General features: G+C 36.4%; 2 protein-coding genes across 7 annotated transcripts in view; one reads left to right on the top strand and one right to left on the bottom strand.

The window, feature by feature from the left end:
- VPS13B (vacuolar protein sorting 13 homolog B) overlaps positions 1-22,789 on the bottom strand; it is a 454,077-nt gene that overhangs the window by 243,540 nt on the left and 187,748 nt on the right. For 3 of the 6 annotated variants that reach the window (XM_070748103.1, XM_070748104.1, XM_070748105.1), the window contains exons 28-30: positions 13,996-14,137; positions 9,644-10,052; positions 8,311-8,419 (exon numbers count right to left, since the gene is read on the bottom strand). In XM_070748103.1, coding sequence (XP_070604204.1) covers positions 8,311-8,419; positions 9,644-10,052; positions 13,996-14,137 — 660 coding nt within the window. Of the gene's footprint in view, positions 1-8,310; positions 8,420-9,643; positions 10,053-13,995; positions 14,138-14,690; positions 14,758-19,995; positions 20,061-22,789 lie in introns of those variants that run through there. The other 3 variants (XM_070748106.1, XM_070748107.1, XM_070748109.1) reach the window with 3 other exon arrangements.
- COX6C (cytochrome c oxidase subunit 6C) overlaps positions 1-22,789 on the top strand; it is a 336,477-nt gene that overhangs the window by 255,183 nt on the left and 58,505 nt on the right. The gene's annotated exons all lie outside the window — the stretch shown is intronic.

Here is a 22,789-nt window from a genome sequence, read left to right as displayed (position 1 = left end):
TTTTAAGAAGTCCTATTAATTAAGCAATGGCTGTTTAAGAATTAAAAACATTGTACGCACACATAAAAACAGGTATTAATTGGTGTGATTTTTAAGGAGGACAACATTTCTATTCTTTCTCAGACAAAAAAATCCTAAATCAGAGTTGGTTAATCTGAAGCTCATGAAGTGCATAGGTTAGGTCATACATCCCCAAATTTACCATTTTACAATAGATCCCCTCTTGGAAGTCTCTAACTCACACTTTTATACTCCTCCAACATTGGGGCTGAACATTTAGCCTCACCCACATATCATAAAATCAAAGGACATGTAATTCCCTCCCTCCGGCCCCAGAAAATCACCCTCCTCAACTGCTTACAGGAGAATATTTGTCCAAAATTTGCTACCGAGAAAAGGAGACATGTAACAAAGGAATGGTTAGGTAAGTGAGTATAAACCGGCTGATTCTAATTCATCAAAAATAGACTGCAGTAAACTGCCTTAAGTAGCTTGAGATAATATTCTGAAAACAAGAATTCCCACCATAGTGATTAATAATAATAATAATAATAATAATAATAATTATTATTATTATTATTATTATTAATAATAATTAGATTTGTATGCCGCCCCTCTACGTAGACTCGGCTAGAATTGGCTAGAAGAGAATAGAATAGAATTTTATTGGCCAAGTGTGATTGGACCCACAAGCAATTTGTGTTGGTGCACAGGCTCTCAGTGTACATAAAAGAAAAGATACGTTCGTCAAGAATCATAAGATACAACACTCACATCACACCAACTCTCTGTAGGCTGCACTGGTCCCAAACAATCTCCGGATGCAATTCAAGATGTTGCTCATCATCTATAAAGCTTTACATCGCTTAGGGACAATCTATTCTCGGGACCACCTCCTACCATATACTGTACCTCGCAGCGACTGATAAGGGCCCGCGGTGCTGTCCTTCTCCAGGTCCCGTCAACCAAACAATGCCAACTGATGGGGTCGCGGGGAAGGGCCTTCTCTGTGGTGGCTCTGGTTCTTTGGAACCGGTTGCTTCTGGAGATCAGCACCTTCCCCACTGTACTGGCTTTCCGCAAAGCTGTAAAGACCTAGCTTTTCCAGCAAGTCTGGGACCATTGACCGAATGAGATACCATCTAAATCCGGCCATGAGAGATATATGTATGGCTTTTAGTAGGGTTTTGTAATTATTGTTTTAATTGTTCTTTTAAATATTGTTTTTGTTTTTGTTGTAAGCCACCCAGTCATTGGGGAGTAAGGTAGCATATAAATGAGATAGATAGATAGACAGACAGACAGACAGACAGACAGACAGACAGACAGACAGACAGACAGACAGACAGACCGACCGACCGACCGACCGACAGACAGACAGACAGACAGACAGACAGACAGACAGACAGACAAGATAGAAAGAACCCGCAGCATTTCACTCCTGCCTAAAGGCATTAATTGAAATTACAATGTAAAGTGATATATTTTAAATAGGTGTTAACCATATTACAGTTCACAAAAACACTGCACATCTCTGCTTTTCTTCTATTTTCTATTATAATTAAGCAAGAATGAAGCTAATAACAGTCCCAGCCACTAGCCTGAATTTTCCATATTAAGGCTTGAGTGGGGATCTTAAAACTGGGTAATCCTTATACTAAGTTCCCCCCATCCCAGAGCCTCTGAGAGCCAAAAATCAGCTGGCCAGCACATACCAGCATGTTAGATCTGAGCTAGATATGGCTCTGTGTGTCACCCGTGCCATAGGTTCGCCATCACTGCCCTAGAATGTGCAAAGACTTTAGAGAAAATGGGGAAGGGAGGGAGGGAGGAAGGAAGGAAAGATCATTCCTTCAGAGCATTTCAGGAACTATAGTTTAAAAAATCTCATACATAAAACTCAATAGAGGTCATCAGAGAGCCCAAAAGTATTGTTGGAAGATGTAAGCTGTACATCTTCATAATATAGTAAATTAAAAGTCTACCATAATTAAAAGAAATAAAATATTTAAAATATTACTTTAAAATACCGTATTTTTCAGAGTATAAGACGCACCTTTTCCGAAGCCCCGCCAGCCGCTTGCAGAGAGCTCTTTTTGCCCATTTTTCCACAAAAATAGGGTGGGCAAAGGGTCTGGGGAGCCTGCAGAGAGTTCCTGGAAACTGGGGGAAGGCAAAAATGCTCTCATTTTTGTGGGCAAAAATGGCCCATTTCCCCCAAAATTGGGGCCATTTTTCCCATCTCCCTGCACCCAGGAGCTCCTTGCAGGCTTCCCAGACCCTTTGCCCCCCCAATTTTGGGGGAGAAACAGCCCTCCCCCCCCCCCCCAAAATGGGTCTGTTTTCGCCTTCTAATAACCCCGTCTAGTATGACTGGAGAAGGAAATCTGGGAGTTGAATTCCACTACTCTTAAAATTGTCAACTTTGAAGTTTGTAAAAGGTCTACATGGTATCTGCTACACTGGTATTTTATTAAATAATATATTACTACAGCCTTTGATTCAAAATACTTTTTTTTTCTTGTTTTCATCCTCTAAAATCTATATGCATCTTATGCTCCCAAAAATATGGTACTTTTAAAATTTTCTTGAACCAATATATTGTATAATTTAGGAAAAGGAAAAGTCATTTTTCTGAAGGCATTCTTTTTCTAATAATCCTATCTACTACAACTATTATTTTATATATTGTTTTTAAATATATACATGTCAGCAAGGTATCCTTGAAATGAAACGTTTTAAAAGGTATTTTTAAATTAGCAGGAAATATAAGAACCATTTAGTAGAAAATCATCTAAATTTAAAGAATCTAAACTAGAAGATCAAATGTAAAGTTTTGCCATCATGGGATAAATTGGATACTAAAGTTCTGTAATATATTATATGAGACTTTGTTTAACAGACTTGACAGTCAAAGAAACATATGATACACTACCATACTGGATATATAGACAAAATATTAGAAATCATAATAGTGCCTACAAAAAAGACAGTTCACTCAACCCCCCCAAAAAAGCATAAGTTAGATTAACACATACTTTTATAAGCACAGGATTAGGTTAAAAGTTTTAATATTTAATTAATTAATGTACTATGTTGTTTCATGCTAAAAAAACCCCCAAATTTCAGATAGAGCCTCTTTTTTGAAAGCATTTTTTCCCCTTTGTGATATCACAGCAACATCCAGTACTGGTTTCAACCGAATCTACACAATCTTATCCCCAAAAGATAACTGTTTTAGTTCATTTACATAATTATTGATTTATATAATATTTTAAATGTATTTATTATAAAAGTTTTGAAATACAAGAAATTTGTAAAAACAAAAATCGGGATGCAAAGAAAGTAGACAAAAAGGAGGGAGGGGAACAATTTAATGCCACAAAAGAGACCATTAAATTAAAAACCATAATGAAAAAAATATTTGTTTGTTTATTTATTTGTTTGGATTGATCCTAACCACAATCATGCATGTCATTGGCCAGAGCAAGATGCTAGTGCTCAACAGCCCCAGGTCCGCCAGCAAAGGTGAGTTTTTAAAACCTTGCAAAAGGCCAGGAGGGTAGGGGTGGTGCGAATCTCTGGAGGGAGCTGATTTCAGAGGGCCGGGGCTGTCACAGAGAAGGCTCTTCCCCTAGGCCCCACCAGCTGGCATTACTTAGCTTACGGGACCTGGAGAAACCCGTCTGTGTGGAACCTGACCGGCTGTTCGGATATGTCAGGCAGAAGACGGTCTCAAAGATAACCTGGTTCTAAGCCACGTAGGTTACTTTAAATTGCGTCTGGAGACCAATCAGCGACCAATGCAGTTCGCGGAGTGATGGTGAGATACCTGCATGTCTCAGAAGGCCCACAACAGTTCGCGCGGCTGCATTTTGCACTAACTGTAGTCTCCAAACATTATTTAAAGGTAGCCCCATGTAGAGGACATTGCAGATCAAAATGGATCACATCCTTTCCTTTCCTTCCATTTATATACTCAGCCACAGCTATAGTTCATAGAAACATAGAAACATAGAAGACTGACGGCAGAAAAAGACCTCATGGTCCATCTAGTCTGCCCTTATACTATTTCCTGTATTTTATCTTACAATGGATATATGTTTATCCCAGGCATGTTTAAATTCAGTTACTGTGGATTTACCAACCACGTCTGCTGGAAGTTTGTTCCAAGGATCTACTACTCTTTTAGTAAAATAATATTTTCTCATGTTGCCTTTGATCTTTTCCCCAACTAACTTCAGATTGTGTCCCCTTGTTCTTGTGTTCACTTTCCTATTAAAAACACTTCATGTATGTTAACTTTATATTAAATATTGATAAAAAGCAGCAATCTGTAAGTCCTAAAATCTGTATTTCAAATATTGAACAGTGTTTTGTGACTTACTGTCTGCAAAAGAATGTTTCTTGCTTGAACTTAGCTAAACCTCTCTAATGGATATATACTGTCAATTTTGCCACTGTGGTCTCCAATTTTAGTCTCCCAGTTGGATACAGATACATACTAAACTAAAATATTCATTTATTTGAATAAGGTAATATTCCAATGGCATACATCTTTGTCTTGTTGTTTTATATATATTTTTGATGTGAATTTTATCCTAGCTTCCTATCTAACAAATTTCAGTAATCCAATGAAATAAGTGATGTAATTTAAGGTTAAGGGACATAAATCTGACCCCCAAATGCATTTGGCTCACAGTATATTCTCTAAGCCTAAAGCTAATTTCTCAACATACACATAATTTTAGTTATCATAACCACATTCTCTCAATATGAAATCAAAACAAGGCAAAGCAAAAAAAATATTCTTTTGTGTTTCCTATTAATGTTAAAAGGTTGTTTCAAAGACAATATTTAGATTAATGGCAGGGTACATGTTAACTTAATTAATTTAAAATAATGAAACTGACCCCCAAAATATTTCTAACACAATTCAAGGTATTGTACTGTACCTTGGATTGTGGCTCTATGTAGTTGAAAGTCCCTTTTCTCTCAAATTAATTTAAGTAAGAACATCCCGCCTGGGGGTTCCCTCAGGGGAATTGGCTCCCTTACTGATATAATTGCTTGTGTGTTTTATGCTTTTAAATTTGACTCCTTTTGACATGTTTATTGTTTTTTATATATTTTGCTGTTACGCCACACAGAATCACTTCTTGTGAGATAGGCAGTCATAGAAGTTTGATACACACACAAACATACCAATCTTCCTTGGAGACTTTAACCCAACTTCTTCTGTCTTGGAAAAAAGAAGGCATGAATAAAGTGAGACAAACTAATTTCCCTTTGACATGTCCCAATTCTGGAGTGTTTCCTTAGGGAGGCTGTAACATTCAAGAGTGTTTTTGGAGCCTGGACTAAGGGTAACTCCGAGGGGCGAAAAAATATAGTAGTTCTAAACAAAGCATTAGCATACATTAGCTGATTATAATATTGAACAAGGAAAAAATGTATGAATCCAGAATAGAATTATATTTACTTTATGTTTACAATATACAGTAATACCTCATCTTACGAACTTAATTGGTTCCGGAAGTAAGTTCGTAAGGCGAAAAGTTTGTAAGACAAAACATTGTTTCCCATAGGAAACAATGTAAAAGCGATTAATGCGCGCAAAGGGGAAACAAATTGCAAAATGGCGCTCCGCTGGGCGCCACTGCCCAGCAGTCACCTTTTAAAACAGCCGGGGGGCTTGTTGGCGTTCTCCCGAACCTGAACCCGAACTTTTCAGGTTCGGGTTCGGGAGGCCGCCAAGAAGCGCTGGTGCCCGGCTGTCACCTTCTGAAACAGCTGGGGAGGCTTCTCGGCATTCTCCTGAACGCCTAACCCGGAAGTTTGGGTTTGGGTTCTGGAGGCCGCTGAGAAGTGCCCGGCTGTTTCAGAAGGTTACAGCTCGGCAGCGGCGCCCAGCGGAGCGCCGTTTTTGCAATCAGCGGTGGCGCTTTCAACTGATCTGGAGGCTGGAAAGGAGATGGGGAATCCCAATAGGGAATTCCATGGGCGGAGCTTTGATGTCACAAAACGTGGCCTCCAGGAAGGACATCTTCGTGACGTCAAACCCAGCGTAGCGCCATTTTGCGATCTGCGGTGGGTTCATAAGCCGAAAAAAGTTTGCAAGAAGAAGCAAAAAATTTCCGAACCCCGGGTTCGTATCACGAGGGGTTCGTATCACGAGGTACCACTGTATATTTATTTATTTTTAATGTGAAAAATGCTGTTGGTCCAAATGGCATAGCAATTCCTGCTTATCGAGACTTTATATATATATTGTCATTCTAAAACTTACAATTGCAATCCATGTAATCAATGTACTCCCCCCCTTCAACAAATTTGGCATAACAAACTAATAATCCCCACAAGGATCTTAATGAATACAGAGATAGGAAAATTAGTTTGGAAAAGTTCTGCAAATTAAAACACAATTCCTTCTTTGTTGACAACTTTTTTTCCTTAAGCTCCAGGGTAGCTTTCTCAAACATATTATGCCAGTAGTTGAACTGAAGCTCTGAAGTTAATTCTTCCTATTTACTAAGAAATTTAGCGTTATCAGGGAGACATTCTATATTATTCTATTTTATTTATGTGAGAAAATGGCAGTGTTTTTTCAGTATGTTTACTTGCTTGAGAAAAATATTCCTGATTTAAATGGGACTCCGACTGGTGCATTTCAACTACAGAGGATAAGTGAGTATGAGACTAATAGACCAACCCATCTTAAAGTGCATTCTGGGAAAGTCCCCCATCCCCACTTCTCAGATAAAAGATCAAAAGTTGTAAAGAATCTGTACAACTTAAGCCATTAGAATGTCTGAGCAAAAGTAATATCTGTCATTTTTAAAGCTGTAAAATGTTATACTGTTGGAAAAAGATTTGGAAGGTTCTGACTTACTTCTATTGAAGTGTACTTTTCAAACATATGCACATACAAAAACATACACCACATCTGAGAAACAGACCAACAGGAAGCATAAGACACTTGTTCATCTGTATTTCTGTGACTTTTCTCACTTGGTATTATTTGCAACTATACTTTCATGTTTTCCAGCAGTGCCAAATCTCGTAAACATCATATATTATTTTTATCAGGTTGATTACACATGTTCTCCAGTTTTTCTGCTTACTTATGATTAGTGTGGTTTTCACAAAGGCAGTGACACAATCCAGAGCAAGATATTCACACACAAAAATGAGTTTACTGTGAAACTTTGCCTTAGAACTTTGCTTTCTTTCACAGCTTTGATCCATATGACATCAATGGTCCAGCATTTTGCAAGTCTGCGAACCATTTAACATTATGAAAACCACTTTCACACTATTCAGCTACTGAAACAGATAGCATTTGCAAAACTATCCTTTGTGTAAATGAATAATTTTTCTGGGGACGAGGGAAAGCTTTTTCAAAGCTCAAAGTACTTTATTTTGGTCATTAATTAGCCCTGCTTTTTCACTTGTGTTATAAGCTTGGTTTGTTTACCAATGAATACCTATGAATTTTTTAGGTGTAGATAAGAAACACAACGATTTTCCTCTCCAAGCATCCTAGTCAAGCCATTTATTGTTTCAATTTATTATATATAAATAGATCCTCTACACAAAAATCAAAGTGCACTGCTATTATTTATTTATTTGTTTGTTTATTTATTTATTTATTTATTTGATTGATTTGTATGCCGCCCCTCTCTGTAGACTCGCGGCGGCTAACAACAGTAATAAAAAAAATCATATAAATCCAATACTAAAACAATTAAAAAACACTTATTGTAAAACCAAACATCCCTACAAACAAACATAACATGCATAAATTGTAAAGGCCTAGGGGGAAAGAATAGCTCAGTTCCCCCATGCCTGACGGCAGAGGTGGATTTTAAGGAGATTACGAAAGGCAAGGAGGGTGGGGGCAATTCTAATCTCCGGGGGGGGAGTTGCTTCCAGAGGGCCGGGGCTGCCACAGAGAAGGCTTTTCCCCTGGGCCCCGCCAAACAACATTGTTTTGTTGACGGGACCCAGAGAAGGCCCACTCTGTCGGACCTAACCGGTCGCTGAAATTCATGCGGCAAAAGGCGGTCTCGTAGATACCCTGGTCCGGTGCCATGAAGGGCTTTATAGGTGATGACCAACACTTTGAATTGTGCCCGGAAACTGATCGGCAACCAATGCAGACTGCGGAGTGTTGGTGTTACATGGGCATTTTTGGGAAAGCCCATGATAGTTCTCGCAGCTGCATTCTGCACGATCTGAAGTTATTATACCACTTTTGTGATATGCCTTGTACATTCTGAGCTATATGAGTTAACTTTTAATACTTACTGATAGATGTCTTTCCTCAACACAACTCTACTAAGAGGGTTGTCAGCCTGAGGAGCCATTGATACAGAACCAATTTTCAGTACCAAAGTATCTTCCATGTTTTTCTTATCTGCAATAAAAATGGAAGACAATCACCACATATTATGTCATTAACAAAAGAACTTGAAGTGGATAAATAAGATTCAAGATCACCTCTGAACAACAAAGTTGGGAAATCATTACTAACAAAATAATACATTATTTATTGAATCTAATTCACACGGAAAGCCAGTTTTCACAGCCAAATGCATGCATTATATTAAGCCATAATGGGCTCTGATTGGTTTTGGCTTAAATCAAAATCTCAATCTAACACTGGGTTTTGTAACCACATATTATAATTCAGTATAGCTGTTTGTAATCTAAAGCTTGTACTTTCTGCGCTGCATTGAATTGGAAGAAATGCTACATCAGTCTAATATAAAAAGAGCCTATGTGTTTTACTACAGCAATCAATCTACACACTACATTTTTGTAACTTTTTTAAGCCTGTGAAGCATTTTATTATATTTTAGAAGCCGATATTGACATCTGATATATACATAAAGGCAAGCCCAGTGTTTTCTATGAGTCTATGTTTTGAGGATGGATGTAAGCTTTCAATTTCTCCATCTGTGGCCACCCAGTGAGTTGTCCCAGACTTGTTTTGAAAGTTTGAAAGTTAAACTTTTAGCTACAAATGTTAAGTGTGGTGAGTGCTAAGTATTTTACTAAATAACATATTGCTTGATGTGGAAAGAACAAGCAAACTTCACATGTAGTTCAGAAGAATCAAGTAAGTTTGTGTTTGTTTGTGTGTGTGTGTGTAAGTGTAAGTAAACTGACTTAAGTATACCACAGAAATGCACCCACAATGAATCAAACAACCAGAGGCCATAATTAACAATATGGACACATACATTAATGCAAAAGTTATGACAGGGGTGAAGAAAATCTATCAAACACCTATTTCACAGTGATTCTACTTTTCTTTTTTTTAAAAAGATCTTATTTTCAGAAAAAGATATTGTACTATAAATCAGTGCAGTGGGTTTTCTCTTTTATTATTGAAATACACTAAAAATAATTAAAGAAAAACAGCATTAAAGATATGATACAATCAATCATATCTTTAATGCTGTTTTTCTTTAATATTCCTATAAGGAATATTCTTTGGATCTTGTTGTCTCAAATGATACAATCAATCATTTGAGACAACAAGATCCAAAGAATATTCCTTATAGTCTCCCCAGAGGTATTGATGGAGGAACCAAAGTATGTATTTTCTAAATAAGTACACAAATTTTAAAAATACCTTCTGTGTTACATGGTCCTTCCTTCATTTTGGGGAAGAAGATTCTGATTACCCCGGTATTGACATAAATGAGTGGCAAGTTGCGAGATGTGAGAATATGGGATCTCATAGGTTGGCCTGGAGATTTTATTTTCTCTTTTTGACTCTTTGGAAGATTTGTTTCAAAAATACTTGCAATGGCATTGAGGAAAGGTAAGCAAAAAAGAACATCAAATGCCTGGGCTGAAAGAAGAATCTCATGAAGAAAATGGGGAGAACTATCTGTAAAACTTTCAGATAATTTCTGCAAAGTCCTTCGTTCATTTCTCGAGATCAATTTGTGACGGACATTTTTTGTGACTGCTTTTGTGTAAGTCAAAGAGAGAAACCCATGCTGTTGATGAGAACCATCCAAAAGTTTTGCAGTTGCCTGTGTCGAGAAACAGAAATATCCAGAAATAAGAAATCTGCATGCAGTTTTCTATTTTCTTGGCAGAGGAATGTCTTTCTGGGAATTTATGAAAAATAATAAATGTTCTGCCTCTTTGCAGACCTGACTGAAATTTGTTCCTCTATAGAGGTGTTTTAAAATGCATTTAATTTAGTGTTTCTCAACCTTGACAACTTTAAGCCACGAAAATGTAAACTCCCAGAATTCTAGGATTGAAGTCTATACATCTTAAAGTTGCCAAAGTTGAGAAACATGATTTAGCTTCAGATATAGAGTATGCTAAGTTAGTGTTTTTCAACCAGTGTGCCGCGGCACACTAGTGTGCCGTGAAACATGGTCAGGTGTGCCGTGAAGCTCAGAGAGAGAAAGAAAGCAAGAAAGAGAGAGAAAGAGAACAAGAGAGAGAGAGAAAGAGAACAAGAGAGAGAGAGAAAGCAAGAGAGAGAGAAAGAGAACAAGAGAAAGAAAGCAAGAGAGAAAGAGAGAGAAAGAAAGCAATAGAGAGAGAGAAAGAGAGGGAGGGAAGGAGAGAGAGAGAAAGACATAGAGGGAGGTAGGGAGGGAGAGAGAAAGAGAGCAAAAAAGAGAGGAAGGAAGGAAGAGAAAGAAAGAGGGATGGAGATAGAAAGAAGGAAAGGAGAGAAAGAGGGAGGGAGAAAGAAATAGAGCGAAAGGGAGGAAGAGAGAGAGAGAATTTTTTTGTCCAAACTTTTTTTAGCCCCCCACCCTCCCCCTGCTCAATGTGCCCCAGAGTTTCGTAAATGTAAAAAATGTGCCACGGCTCAAAAAGGTTGAAAATCACTGTGCTAAGTCATTGGTTCAGAAAAGCAGAGGACGTGCCATGGGAAACTTCAGCCTCCTGATTGCTTTTTTATTTTCTTTGCATTTGCATACAAACGCAATAAATATTTTTTCATTGTTAACTTTGATTAGATTGCAACTTCAACTTAATCAAAAGTTAGGAAACAAGCACTAATTGCAATTGTTTATCGTGATCAAATCAGGATTTGAAACTATGGCCAGCCAGAGTCACCTTGTAGAGGCAATGGGTGGCACAACAATTTAATCGATAAATAAGTTATAATACAAATCTTACATTTATTAAATAATTGTTTCACCAATTAACTGAATATCAACCGTGGATGCTTTAGATTCCATTAATCTGCCTACTCTATGCATGTAAAGGATGCCAAGCCACAATTTTGCATCACATCCAAATGAGACCAATCCAGATGTCTGTTGTGTGTATGTGTGTAGCCACATTTAGATGTGTTTCAAAACTATGGCTTATACGGGTAGTCCTCACTTAATGACCCTCCTATTAAGCAACCGTTCCAAGTTACAACGGTGCTAAAACATTAATTCTATGACTAGTCCTCACATTTACAACCATCATAGCATCCCTATAGTCACGTGACTGAGATTGTGTAGTTTGTGACCAGTAGTTGTTTGGGACTATCACAGTGTTCCATGATCATGGAAAAGCCACTTGCACATTTATTGTTGACTTCCAACAAAGTCAATGGTGGAGCCAGTAGTAAAATCACAGGAAACTCTTACATAATGTCTTATCTAATGACTGCAGATGATTTGTTTAATAATCACAGCAGGTCATAGGTCCATTGTGGTCATCTGATGCCTCACTTAAGAACCTGTGCTGCTTAATAATGGAGCTGCCAGTCCCGATTGTGATCATTAAGTGAGGACTACCTGTTATTTACCACTTCTATATTGGGAGAAATCCTTCTCTCCTCTCCCTCCCTCCCTCTCTCCCTTCTTACCAGGCTTACCAGGTTGTGAATAATATGTGAAATCTGATACACACACACACACAAACTGTATTTAATATTTTCTTTTCAATACTAACAAATTATTTTTAAAAACTTAATTATATTTCACTTTACATAATCTGAACAAGCATTTCTGCATGGTGAAAATGGACTATGGTAAATAGTAAATATTAGTAAATTAGCTTAATTTGTGTTAGCACAAAATGATTGGAATAGATATAAACAATAATTTTGCATGAACAATAATTGTATTTATTCCTGATAGGATAATTAAAAAAAACAGAACTTCCACTAACATGTTTTAAAGAACATATTTATCTTCTTGAATATATTAGCCAATATTGCCTATTCATTCATTACTATCCATAGACAAAATCTATGAAAATCTTTGACCTTCTCTCTTTCTTCTCAGAGCAAAAAATAAACAATGTGGAATTGAGGCTACACTGTGCTTATCTTATTGAGAAGTGTTCTGTTGCACATTAAAAACAAATGTACTCTAAGAGAATCTTCTGCTGATCTTCTGCTAAACCCGATTTTATCTTCTGCTAAACCTAATTTTATCAAGTTTATAAACATTCTGGGTGGCTACAAGAATAATAAAAATAATAACCAAATAGATAGAATGATGAATATCCAGGACAGCAATGAAGTTTCCAAACCTAATGTGCACAGCCCATAAAAAGCCTCCCATCCATTTCGCCCAAGGATTGGGGAACTTATTTAAAAGATTGTTTTTGAAAGACCCCAATAGATTCTCTAGGGGATCCTGTTCCAAAGGTGAGACAATAAGATAAAAAGTCAATTTTTCAGTACTGGTGATACTATTTAATGAGATAAAGAGCATGTTTCTGTCCAGTTGAAGAAACTGCCAGAGACAGACGACCACACCAGTGGAAAAAAAATGTTCTATATGCAATAAAATAAATCTCCTGATTAATTCTCATACAGTTACATCACAATCAAAATAGATCTTGGGTACATACATGCAAACTAAATATTATTCTGTTCATATGATGAAGTGGGCTGTATTCCATGAAAATGTAAGCCATAAGAAGAAGATGGTCAGTCTTTAAGACGACATCAAGTACTTTTAAAATTAATTTTTGTTGCAATAGACTTAAAGAGTCCTTGGGAAATGTGTAATGTGTTAGGAAAATGAAAACAAAGAAAATCCTGTAATTGAATTTGTTATTCTTTTCTACACTCAAAAAATAAAAAAAATCTGTATGTAGAAGATAGGATGTATATATATGTATGTGTGTGTGTCCTAGAAATGCATGAGATTTGTCCATGGAAAGTAACAGGTGTATTAATACATAAGGCAATCTTAAAATATTAATTTTGCCAAATATAAACAAGATGATGTATACAAAGAGAAGCTAGTATAACAAAATAACAATACAGCTGACTTTAAAAAAAATATTCTAACAGTCATTAAAATATATTTATAGCAATATTAGGTAGAGAAAAACCAATGGCAATTTTAGGGTCCCTATATTAGTAAAGATTTTTTTAAAAAGTTTTATCCTAGAGTGGCTTTCATTTCCTCCTATATCTACATATTTCCCTTTCCCTTTCTACCATTAGTAACCCATTAAGCCTTGAATTCTAAAGCGTGTTAAAACTTGAACTCACTCACAAATCTTGGAAGATTTTAGTTACTTTGAACAAAAGTCACCATTATCCTACTGTGGCTTTTGGGTTTTGGCAGTGAATTTGCTATAAGTTTGAAAAAAATTATCTCAAGTATTTTAATAGGCACTCAGTAATTTCGCTAACAGCCGTAGAGCAACAAAACACTTAAACCTCTCCTGTAACTATTAACTTGTACAGCTGTAGCTTCTTAAAATGGCCAAATATATGCATCATTCTTCACATAATTAAATTCAAATCCATAAGTTGTGAAGATAAATCCTTTGCTACTCTAGCCAATTTTGCTTTGCATGTGAAAACACGAGCCAGAATACCGCTGGGAAACAGAACAGTATTTTTCAAACATTAAAAAACAAAAGTACGACTTTGACTAATGGGGTTCTTAGATGAACAGCTTTCTGCCTTCACCGCCACCTCTCTGAAATCCTGTTTGTTAGTGGAAGTTCTGTAACATACATATTGCACTGATTTCTTACAGAAGGAAAGAAGCCAGAGAAGTTACTGAAAGGGTCCTGCTTGCTGACCGGTCGAACCAGTAATGTACGTCTGTTCAGCTTGTCAGTACAGGAAAGGAAGACACCTCCACATTTGCCCAGAGACCAAGAATCTTCCCCAAAGCTTGAGGTGATATAGATATAAAAAAAAAAAGCAGAAAAACAAACACTGAACCTCTGGGGTGGAAAAACTCACAGGCATTAAAAAAAAGTAAGCCAAATTCTTGTGAGTCCTTCACTTCCAATATCACAGATCAAATGATTATTTTTTTTAAAAGAAAAAGAAGAAATCATAAAATTGAAAAAGATGTCACTGTTTCATTATTTGGAAGCAACAGTTCAGCAGAAGAGCAACAACAATGAGAACAACAAAAATCAGGGCTCGAAGTAAAACGTGGCTATTTAGAGATCATGTCACTTGATTTGCTTTTCGATTACGAACGGAAGACGTTTTATCGAAATGGAAGGAGATGGATTAAAAGCGTTACAGAACTTGGACAGAAACAAAACTCCACCGATTTTTCCCATCCACCTCTGCAAGAGCAAAATTAATGTTGTGATGACTTACATCATAATTGTTGCAATCATTCTTCTTGCAATGAAAATAAAAGTCATTTTTATATTTTTTAGGGTAATTATTTGGTTAAATGTATTATTCCACTACATAAAAAGCTCACCACAAGCTTTTCTTTGCAATGTAGAAATATCCCTTCAAAATGTCCAGATTGCCAGCCTTCTCCTGGTCTGGAAAACATAATGTTCACCTTATCTATTCTAAGTAGCTATTCAGAATTCAAACATTTCAACTACATAAAAAACGTATACATTTTATTTATTCATTGATAGATTCAATCTCTCCAGCCACCCATCTTGCACAAACAATTACAGGCATTAAATCGGTATGTGGTGGAGTGGGAGCTTCAAAATAATCACAAATAACAGTTGCACAACAAAACTGAAAGCAAATAATTTTTAAAGTACATGCAGCTGTCCTTCAATTTTACAAGCTGGCCTATCTGTACAGGTAGTCCTCAATTTACAACCACAATTGAGCCCAACATTTCTGTTGATAAGACAATTGTTCCATACTTTGGCCCATTTTAAAACCTTTCCGGCCACAATTGTTAATTGAATCACAGCAGTTGTTAAGTTAGTAATACAGCTATTAAGCGAATCTGGCTTCCTTATTGACTGCTGGTCAGAAGGTCACAAAAGGTGATTCACATGACCCTGGACATTGCAACTGATACAAATATGAACCAGTAGCCAGGTATCTGAATTTTAATGATGTGACCATGGGGATGCTGCAACAGTATACAAAACAGTCATAAGTCCCCAATGGTGTTGTAACTCTGAACTGTCACTAAATGAAAGGTTGAGGACTACCTGTACGAGGGCACTAATATTAAAACACTTATACAAGGTTATATTGTTTTTATTGCTCCAATAAACAAACATTGTTTGTTTATTGGAGCAATAAATGTTCAAACGTTGTAGGTGATATATAAAAGAAGTCCAAATGTTGTAGGTGACATATAAAAGAAGTCCAAATTACAGAGAATAATAGTATGGAGAGAGAAAAATGAAACAATAAAAAGCAACATTTGGTGAAACTTATTCTAGCTGATTACTTCTAAAGGCCTTCCAAAAAAGCCAGGTTTTAACAGATCTCCAGAGGTTTGTGGGTACAGGCCATTCTTAAAAGGCTCATTTTTTTACCTCCTCTTTTAGAACCGCATAACAGAAAGGAGTCATTAAAAGATATTCACATAGTTCAGGCAAGCAAAAGTTAGTTGGGATGGGTGGTCACTAAACTAGCCAGATCTCAATTCATGGAATGATTTATTGTCGATGGTCAGCACATTGAATTACTTTTGGAACAAGACAACATTGCAGCTCCCACAACAATATCATGGTTATTCTGTGGGCAAAGGGCAGGTATATCTTCCGCCAGTATAAGTTTCCAGGTTGATTTCAAGTGCAACTTCAGACAGAATGCATTTCAGAAAGCTAATGACGACAATGTGAAAAATAAATTCCAATCACTTTTTGTATGTAAAGAAATGTAAACCGGAGCTAAGGAAGAAATTGAAACTTATTGCAAATAATTTAACCCCCTAAATGGTGGTGGGGTTTATTGGTGTTGGGCACTTTTTTTTAAAGTATTTTTTTTGTTTGTTGTAATAAAATTTAATAAAAATATTTTTTTTTTAAAAAAGAAAGCTAATCAAGATTTGCGTAGCTTCTTTTCAGTATTTACCATTTTACAAAATTTACAAATTTCTGGGACAAATGCAAAAGAAATGCCTAATATCTACAATGTAGACATATGTTTTTTTAAAAGACATCAGAGAAGTAAGTAAACTATATAAATGTGTCTTTAACAGAGGCAGAAATCCCTCCCTTACGGATCTTAATGGTAAGACAAATTGATAATAGGAGAGATGAACCACAAACAATCATCTCTTAAATCTATGACTAATAGAATGGAAACAGTCACAAAGTCTGGGACATCTCTCAATATGCATTCCTAGAGCATAATTTCAGAGGAAAAATATAGTAACTTAATAGTGGATTGAAAAAAATTCATAGGGAGAGCTTGGAGAGCAAAAAGAAAAAGCAGGAGGAAATTAAAGTTATTGTGACTCCAGGTCCAAAACAACGTCCATGCTGTATACTGTTATAAAAATGCAATTTGAGAACATACCATATTTTTCATAGTATAAGATGCATCTTCCCCCTCTCCAAAAAAGAGTGTGGAAATGTTGGTGCATCTTATACACCAAATGCAGCCATTTTTTGCTGTCCGAAGTCCCGCCACCTGCTTGCAGAGAGCTCCTTTTTGCTCCTTTTTTCGCAAAAATGGGGATGTTTTTGCCTTCTAATTACCCCATCTAACATGACTGGAGGAGGAATTCTGGGAGTTGAAGTCCACAAGTCTTAAAGCTGCCAAGTTTGAACTTTGTAAAATGGGTACATGCTTGTAAAAGTATACATGTTTGTAAAAGGTATTCTGCTACACTGGTACTTTTATAAATAATATATTATTACTATTACCATTTGGTTCAGAATACTTTTTTCTTTGTTTTCTACCTCTAAAATCTAGGTGCATCTTATACTGCGGTGTGTCTTATACTCTGAAAAATATGATATTTTTTTTTTAATCCACTTAGACTCAGACTCTGTTTGCTGGCTTTTAAGAGGAAATAATCTATGAGGGAAAATGGCTAACTCCTAAATAAAATTTTATTGAAATGAGTCTTGTAATCTTCAATTAGCTATCGACAGTAATCTCCTATTCTCATGCACGCATCAGCTATCTAAGTCCTGTCCGGTTGAGATCTAATATTTCAAGTCAGAGATCACACGTAAATTTTTATTCTCATCAGTTCCTAGGGTTGATTAGGATTCTCAATATGCCTGTAAACCAAAAAATTAATATTTGCACTGATAAATTCTTTAGAGAGAGTCAATCTTTGTCAGAAATACTGAGTAAAGTCAACACCACTGGCATATTTTGCAGTAATAATTTACTTAGCTACCTAACAGTAGGTCTTCTATTGGCTGATCTATCACTAATGCTGGAAGATGGAGAATGTAATTTTTTTGAAAAAAACATACAATAGGTCCATTTCATAGTTTGCACAGAACTAGGAATGGGCATACAGATGGATTTTGTATTATTTTAAAAGGTAGCAAATCAAAAAAATCAGCCTTTTTAATAGACATATTATTCTAAGATACTGTAGGGTTGATACTCTCTATCAAATCAAGTTGAGAATGTCAAAGTGTTTAGGAATTTAGCTGCATTCCCAGCTTTGTTTTTCCAGAACAGTGAACTGAACTGATGATATATTCAAGCAACCCACGAAGTCTGACATAAGAGTTGTTTGATTTCAATAGTGGCAATGTAATAATCAATGCACAATGATGCTTAAAGGACAAAATGTGATGAATTGAAGAATACTTTTAGTAGTATGTCTGTGAGTGTTTAAAAGCTCTGTAAATAGATCCATAGAAATTACTTTTCTCAGATGCTTGACTGGGTCTAGACATGAAAGGATTCATGGATTTGTGCTGGAAATTCTCAGTCCTTTCACCTGTTGGCCATGTTGTCCTTAATCTCAACCATAACCCCAAACCACCATAAAGGTGGGAGTACTTTGCATAACCCAGAATGTTATTCTGCCTGATGATTAGTGCACAATGTATTTTGTTTCATGGCATATGTCTTTTTTTTTATATTTACATCTTGTTTTTTTCCAGCTTAAGTCCACTTACAAGAGGATTTCCTATCCTTTTATCAACACCTGTGCAGATGGTTTTTTTCCTAAAAATTGTGTGACATATCTAACTCCAGTTCAGATAAGGTACAAAGTCAATCAGATAGAATCTGTAGCTTGGAACTAAATGAATAGTACAGTCACAGATGGTGTACAGGCAGCTGGTTTGTTTCTTCTTCATGAAAACCATCCTGGAGAAATTGACATTTTGCCCACAACATAACTCAGGTTCTTCTGATGTTCCAACAGCAGCACTAGGCTCCAACAGCTGCAAATACCCTTGATATTTACTGGAGAAATATTCTGTTTTTCTGCAGGAACATTGCATTTCATAGAACCTTTCACAGCGAACTTAATGCTACAGGAAACAGAGGTTTTAAGTACTACATTTAATTGAATTTATCCCAATTATTGTAAACAACCATAGAAACAGAAGGAATATCAGATGTATGCAGCCAGACAGAAATGAATTTTCCAAGACAATTCCATATTTGGGAAATACAAAATTCACAAAATTACTATGTAATTTAGCAGCACGATTAGTCACCACTTCAAATTGATTATCTTTTTGATCCTAGAGTATTTTTTTCACATTTTCATAGTAAATGTCCAGCTTGATTTTCTTTCCAGAAAGCTATGGTATTGCCCTTTCTGCTGTGAAAGTGGAGCTGTTGTGAGCCGCCCCGAGTCTTCGGAGAGGGGCGGCATACAAATCCAAATAATAAATAAATAAATAATAAATAAACTGAGTATACTGGACTCATGGCACGTCAATATTTATTATGTCAGTGTTGACTGTATTAACCTTCAACCATCCTCTGATCTTAAACCAGGAGACAATATATTCCAACAGAGCCAATATTTTTTCTCAGAGTAATTCTTGACATTGGCATAAGAGGTAGCCTATAGCTAAATGTCTCTACTTTCTAATCTCCTTAAATCACTCCTACAAACAGCAAAGTAGTGAGATTTGCTCCAACTGATGCAACTGTGCCAATTAATCAAAAGGTCTTCCATTGAGGACCTGTATATGGCACGAGTCAAAAAGAGGGTGGGGAAAATATTTACTGACCTCTCACATCCTGGACACAAACTTTTTCCTACCCTCAAAATGTCGCTACAGAGCACTGCACACCAAGACAACTAGACACAAGAACAGTTTTTTTCCGAACGCCATCACTCTACTAAACAAATAATTCCCTCAACACTGTCAGACTTTCTACTAAATCTGCACTTCTATTCTACTAGTTTTTCTCATCATTCCTATCACCCATTTCCTCCCATGTTGACTGTATGACTGTAACTTGTTGCTTATATCCTAAGATTTTTATTAATATTGCTTCTTCATTGCTTATTTGACCCCTATGACAATCATTAAGTGTCGTACCACATGATTCTTGACAAATGTATATTTTATTTTATGTACGCTGAGAGCATATGCACCAAGACAAATTCCTTGTGTGTCCAATCACACTTGGCCAATAAAATTCTATTCTATTCTATTCAGCTGCATACATAGTGCACTGAGCTGGAATTTTGGGGAACTTTTCAGCATTTTGAACAAACTTTGCAGGTGAGGCAAAAAGGCATTTTCACTTGGGTAACTCAGTTACAAAGGCTGACTCAACTCCAATCTGTTTAGTTATCCTTGAATGACTTCTATAACAGCTACTTGAACAAGCTGATCCATCTGAAATTGAGTACTTCAATTTCAAGAAAAGTCAGTATAATGTATGTCCAAGATGTCCAGCATAATGTGACAAACTAAGGTAAATGATTCAAAAGATACATACATTGAATGGAAGTAGACTCATTTCACTTCCAGTTCAGGACCGAAAACAACAGAGGCAATGCAAACTATTCAGAGGAGCAACCATAAAAAGTAACCAGGAAACAGACTAAAGTTCAGAAATTCAGATGAAAATAATGTATGGATAAATACTGTGCCTCTGCAGTGGAGGGCTGCAATACTTATTCTGAGTTGATGTTCACCAGATTCTCCTTTAATGAATTTTGCTAACAATTGCTCAACTGTTTGTATAATTCACCATAATATTTTTTTCAAATGTATCTTTTCTCCACTGGTTACCCATTTTAGTTAAATTACTTCTCATTGAGGGCTGCATCAGGGTTGTGTTTGAACTCAGGGTGTCGGGTAGGCATGGCTAGGCCGAGGGTGGTCCCATTTTAGGTCAGGCCAGCCTCCTGCAGCCCTTTGCAAGCAAAAACGGAGCTCAGGAGGGCCGTGTGCGCTCCACTGAGCTCCATTTTCACTGGCAGAAGGCTAGCAAGAGATTGTCCTGGCTGAAAATAGAGTCTGGGAGGGCCACATGCAGCCCTCTCAAGCTCCATTTTTGCTAGAAGAGGCACCGTGGGTCAGTCCTTTGCTGATTCCAGGGCAGTCCAGAAGGCCATATCTAAGCATCTCACAGACCAGATCGGGCCCATGGGCCTTGAGTTTGACACCCCTGCTCTATTTTAGTTGATTATCTATACACATGCATTACACTTGTTTTTACTTTTATTGAGTACTTGTTCATATTTTTATTATGTATTACTATTAGAGTTACAGTTTAGATTAGATTAGATTAGATTTGTATGCCGCCCCAATCCAGAGACTCAGAGTGGCTTAAGATTGATAGAAGCATAACAATTAAAAACTTAATCAAGAATTAAGAATATTTAAGGTATTGTCTAAGAATATAGGCAGTTCCAATCAGGATAGGGATTTTTGGGAGGGGGGGTGTTCAGGTCTGATAAATTCAACATTTTCAAGGAAGCCCTTTAGCTATTGTTCTGAGACTTCCAATCCCTATTAGTAGAACAATGATTTTTTTTCCCATAAGCATCTACAAGTCTTAGTATTTCATAATTTTTTTCCAATTGCTTTTCCTCAGTTTGGAATAGTAAGTGACCAAGACTTTCGTCTTCTCAATAACTGTTACATCAGCTGTGTTATGAATAAGATAATTATCATCAATTCCTAGAGCCATTTTAATGTAGATGGATATTGTAATTGTTTTTTATAGACTAGACTGGACTGGACTGGACCGGAATAGAATAGAATAGAATTCTTTATTGTCCAAGTGTCATTGGACACACAAGGAATTTTATTGGTCTTTGGTGCATATGCTCTCAGAGTACATAAAAGGAAAACAAAAAAGAAAAAAGAGAGGAAAAAAATTAATCAAGAAACATAAGATACACCACATAGTGATAGTCATTTGTTACAAGGAAACTAGGAAACAAACAGAACAATATAAATTGTACAAATACAAGCAACATTGTCGTAGTCATTAGTGGGAGGAGATAGGTAATAGGAAGGATGAGAATAATAATAATATAGTCTTAGTAAATAGTTTAACAGTGTTGTGGGAATTAGTTGTTTAGGATTGTCCAAGGATGTCAAACTCACATTGTCATGGTGTCGCTACATGACATATCAGGAGTTTTTTCCCCTTCACTAAACCAGGCGGGGCGGGACCAGCATGTGACGCATCTGGCTATGACAACCCTGCTTTAGACGTTAAATAATGATAATAATTTTATATACAGGAAATCCTTGACTTAAATTCAGAATTGGGACTAGAACTTCCATTGTTAATTGATGAAGTTATTAAGTGAATGACACTTAATGTTATGACATTCCTGTCATTATAATTAGGAAAATGACTGTGGTTTTTAAATGAATCTGGCTTCCACCTTTGACTTTGCCTGTCAGAAGCCCCCTGGGAAAATCACAAATGGAAATCGTGTGATCCTAGGATGCTTCATCATAAATACATGCTGGTTGCTAAGCACCTGAACTTTTATTATTTGTCTATGGGGTGCTGCAATGGTTGTAACTGCGAGGACCAGTTATTTTTCAGCACTATCATAATTTTAAATGTAGCTAATCTAAATGGTAGCTCATATATTTTCATATCGCTGATTAGAAAACTTTTGCTTCTCTGAACAACTGTAATCTTTGCTATTTCTTATATATAATATACATTTCAGCAACATAGCACTTTTAATCTGAGCAACAAAGCATTAGAAAATAAGAGGGGTTTTTTCATGGAAATTAATGTTATGAATATTATGCCATTATGGTATTTCTACAATTTCGGCTATGGCAAGATTAAAATTTCATTTCATTTTTTTGTGATAAATTAACTACCTTAATTAAAATTATGACAAAACATTTAATAAAGAAGAAAATGAGACAGGAAGGAAAAGTATATAGTGAACACCGGGGATTGTGACAGAAAAAGATAAACAGCTTAGTAAGGAATGTATCAGCTTAACAGGTATGCCCATGTTTATAACCAATACTATCACAAAAATATGTCATGGTTTCTACAATTTCCAGGCAAGAGAGAACATTTCAAGTTAAACGTTAAGTACAGGGAAGTTCTTGACTATAATTCAGACCAGCAATTCCATCACTAAGAGTGTGGTTACTATGTGAAAAATCACATGACTATCATGTGACCGTGACTTGCAATTTCACT

This window comes from Erythrolamprus reginae, chromosome 3, assembly GCF_031021105.1.
Source record: "Erythrolamprus reginae isolate rEryReg1 chromosome 3, rEryReg1.hap1, whole genome shotgun sequence".
In the NCBI taxonomy this organism is placed as follows: Eukaryota; Metazoa; Chordata; class Lepidosauria; order Squamata; family Dipsadidae; genus Erythrolamprus; species Erythrolamprus reginae.
Note: the sequence above shows the minus strand (reverse complement) of the source record. Positions and strands in the feature narration are given on the sequence as shown.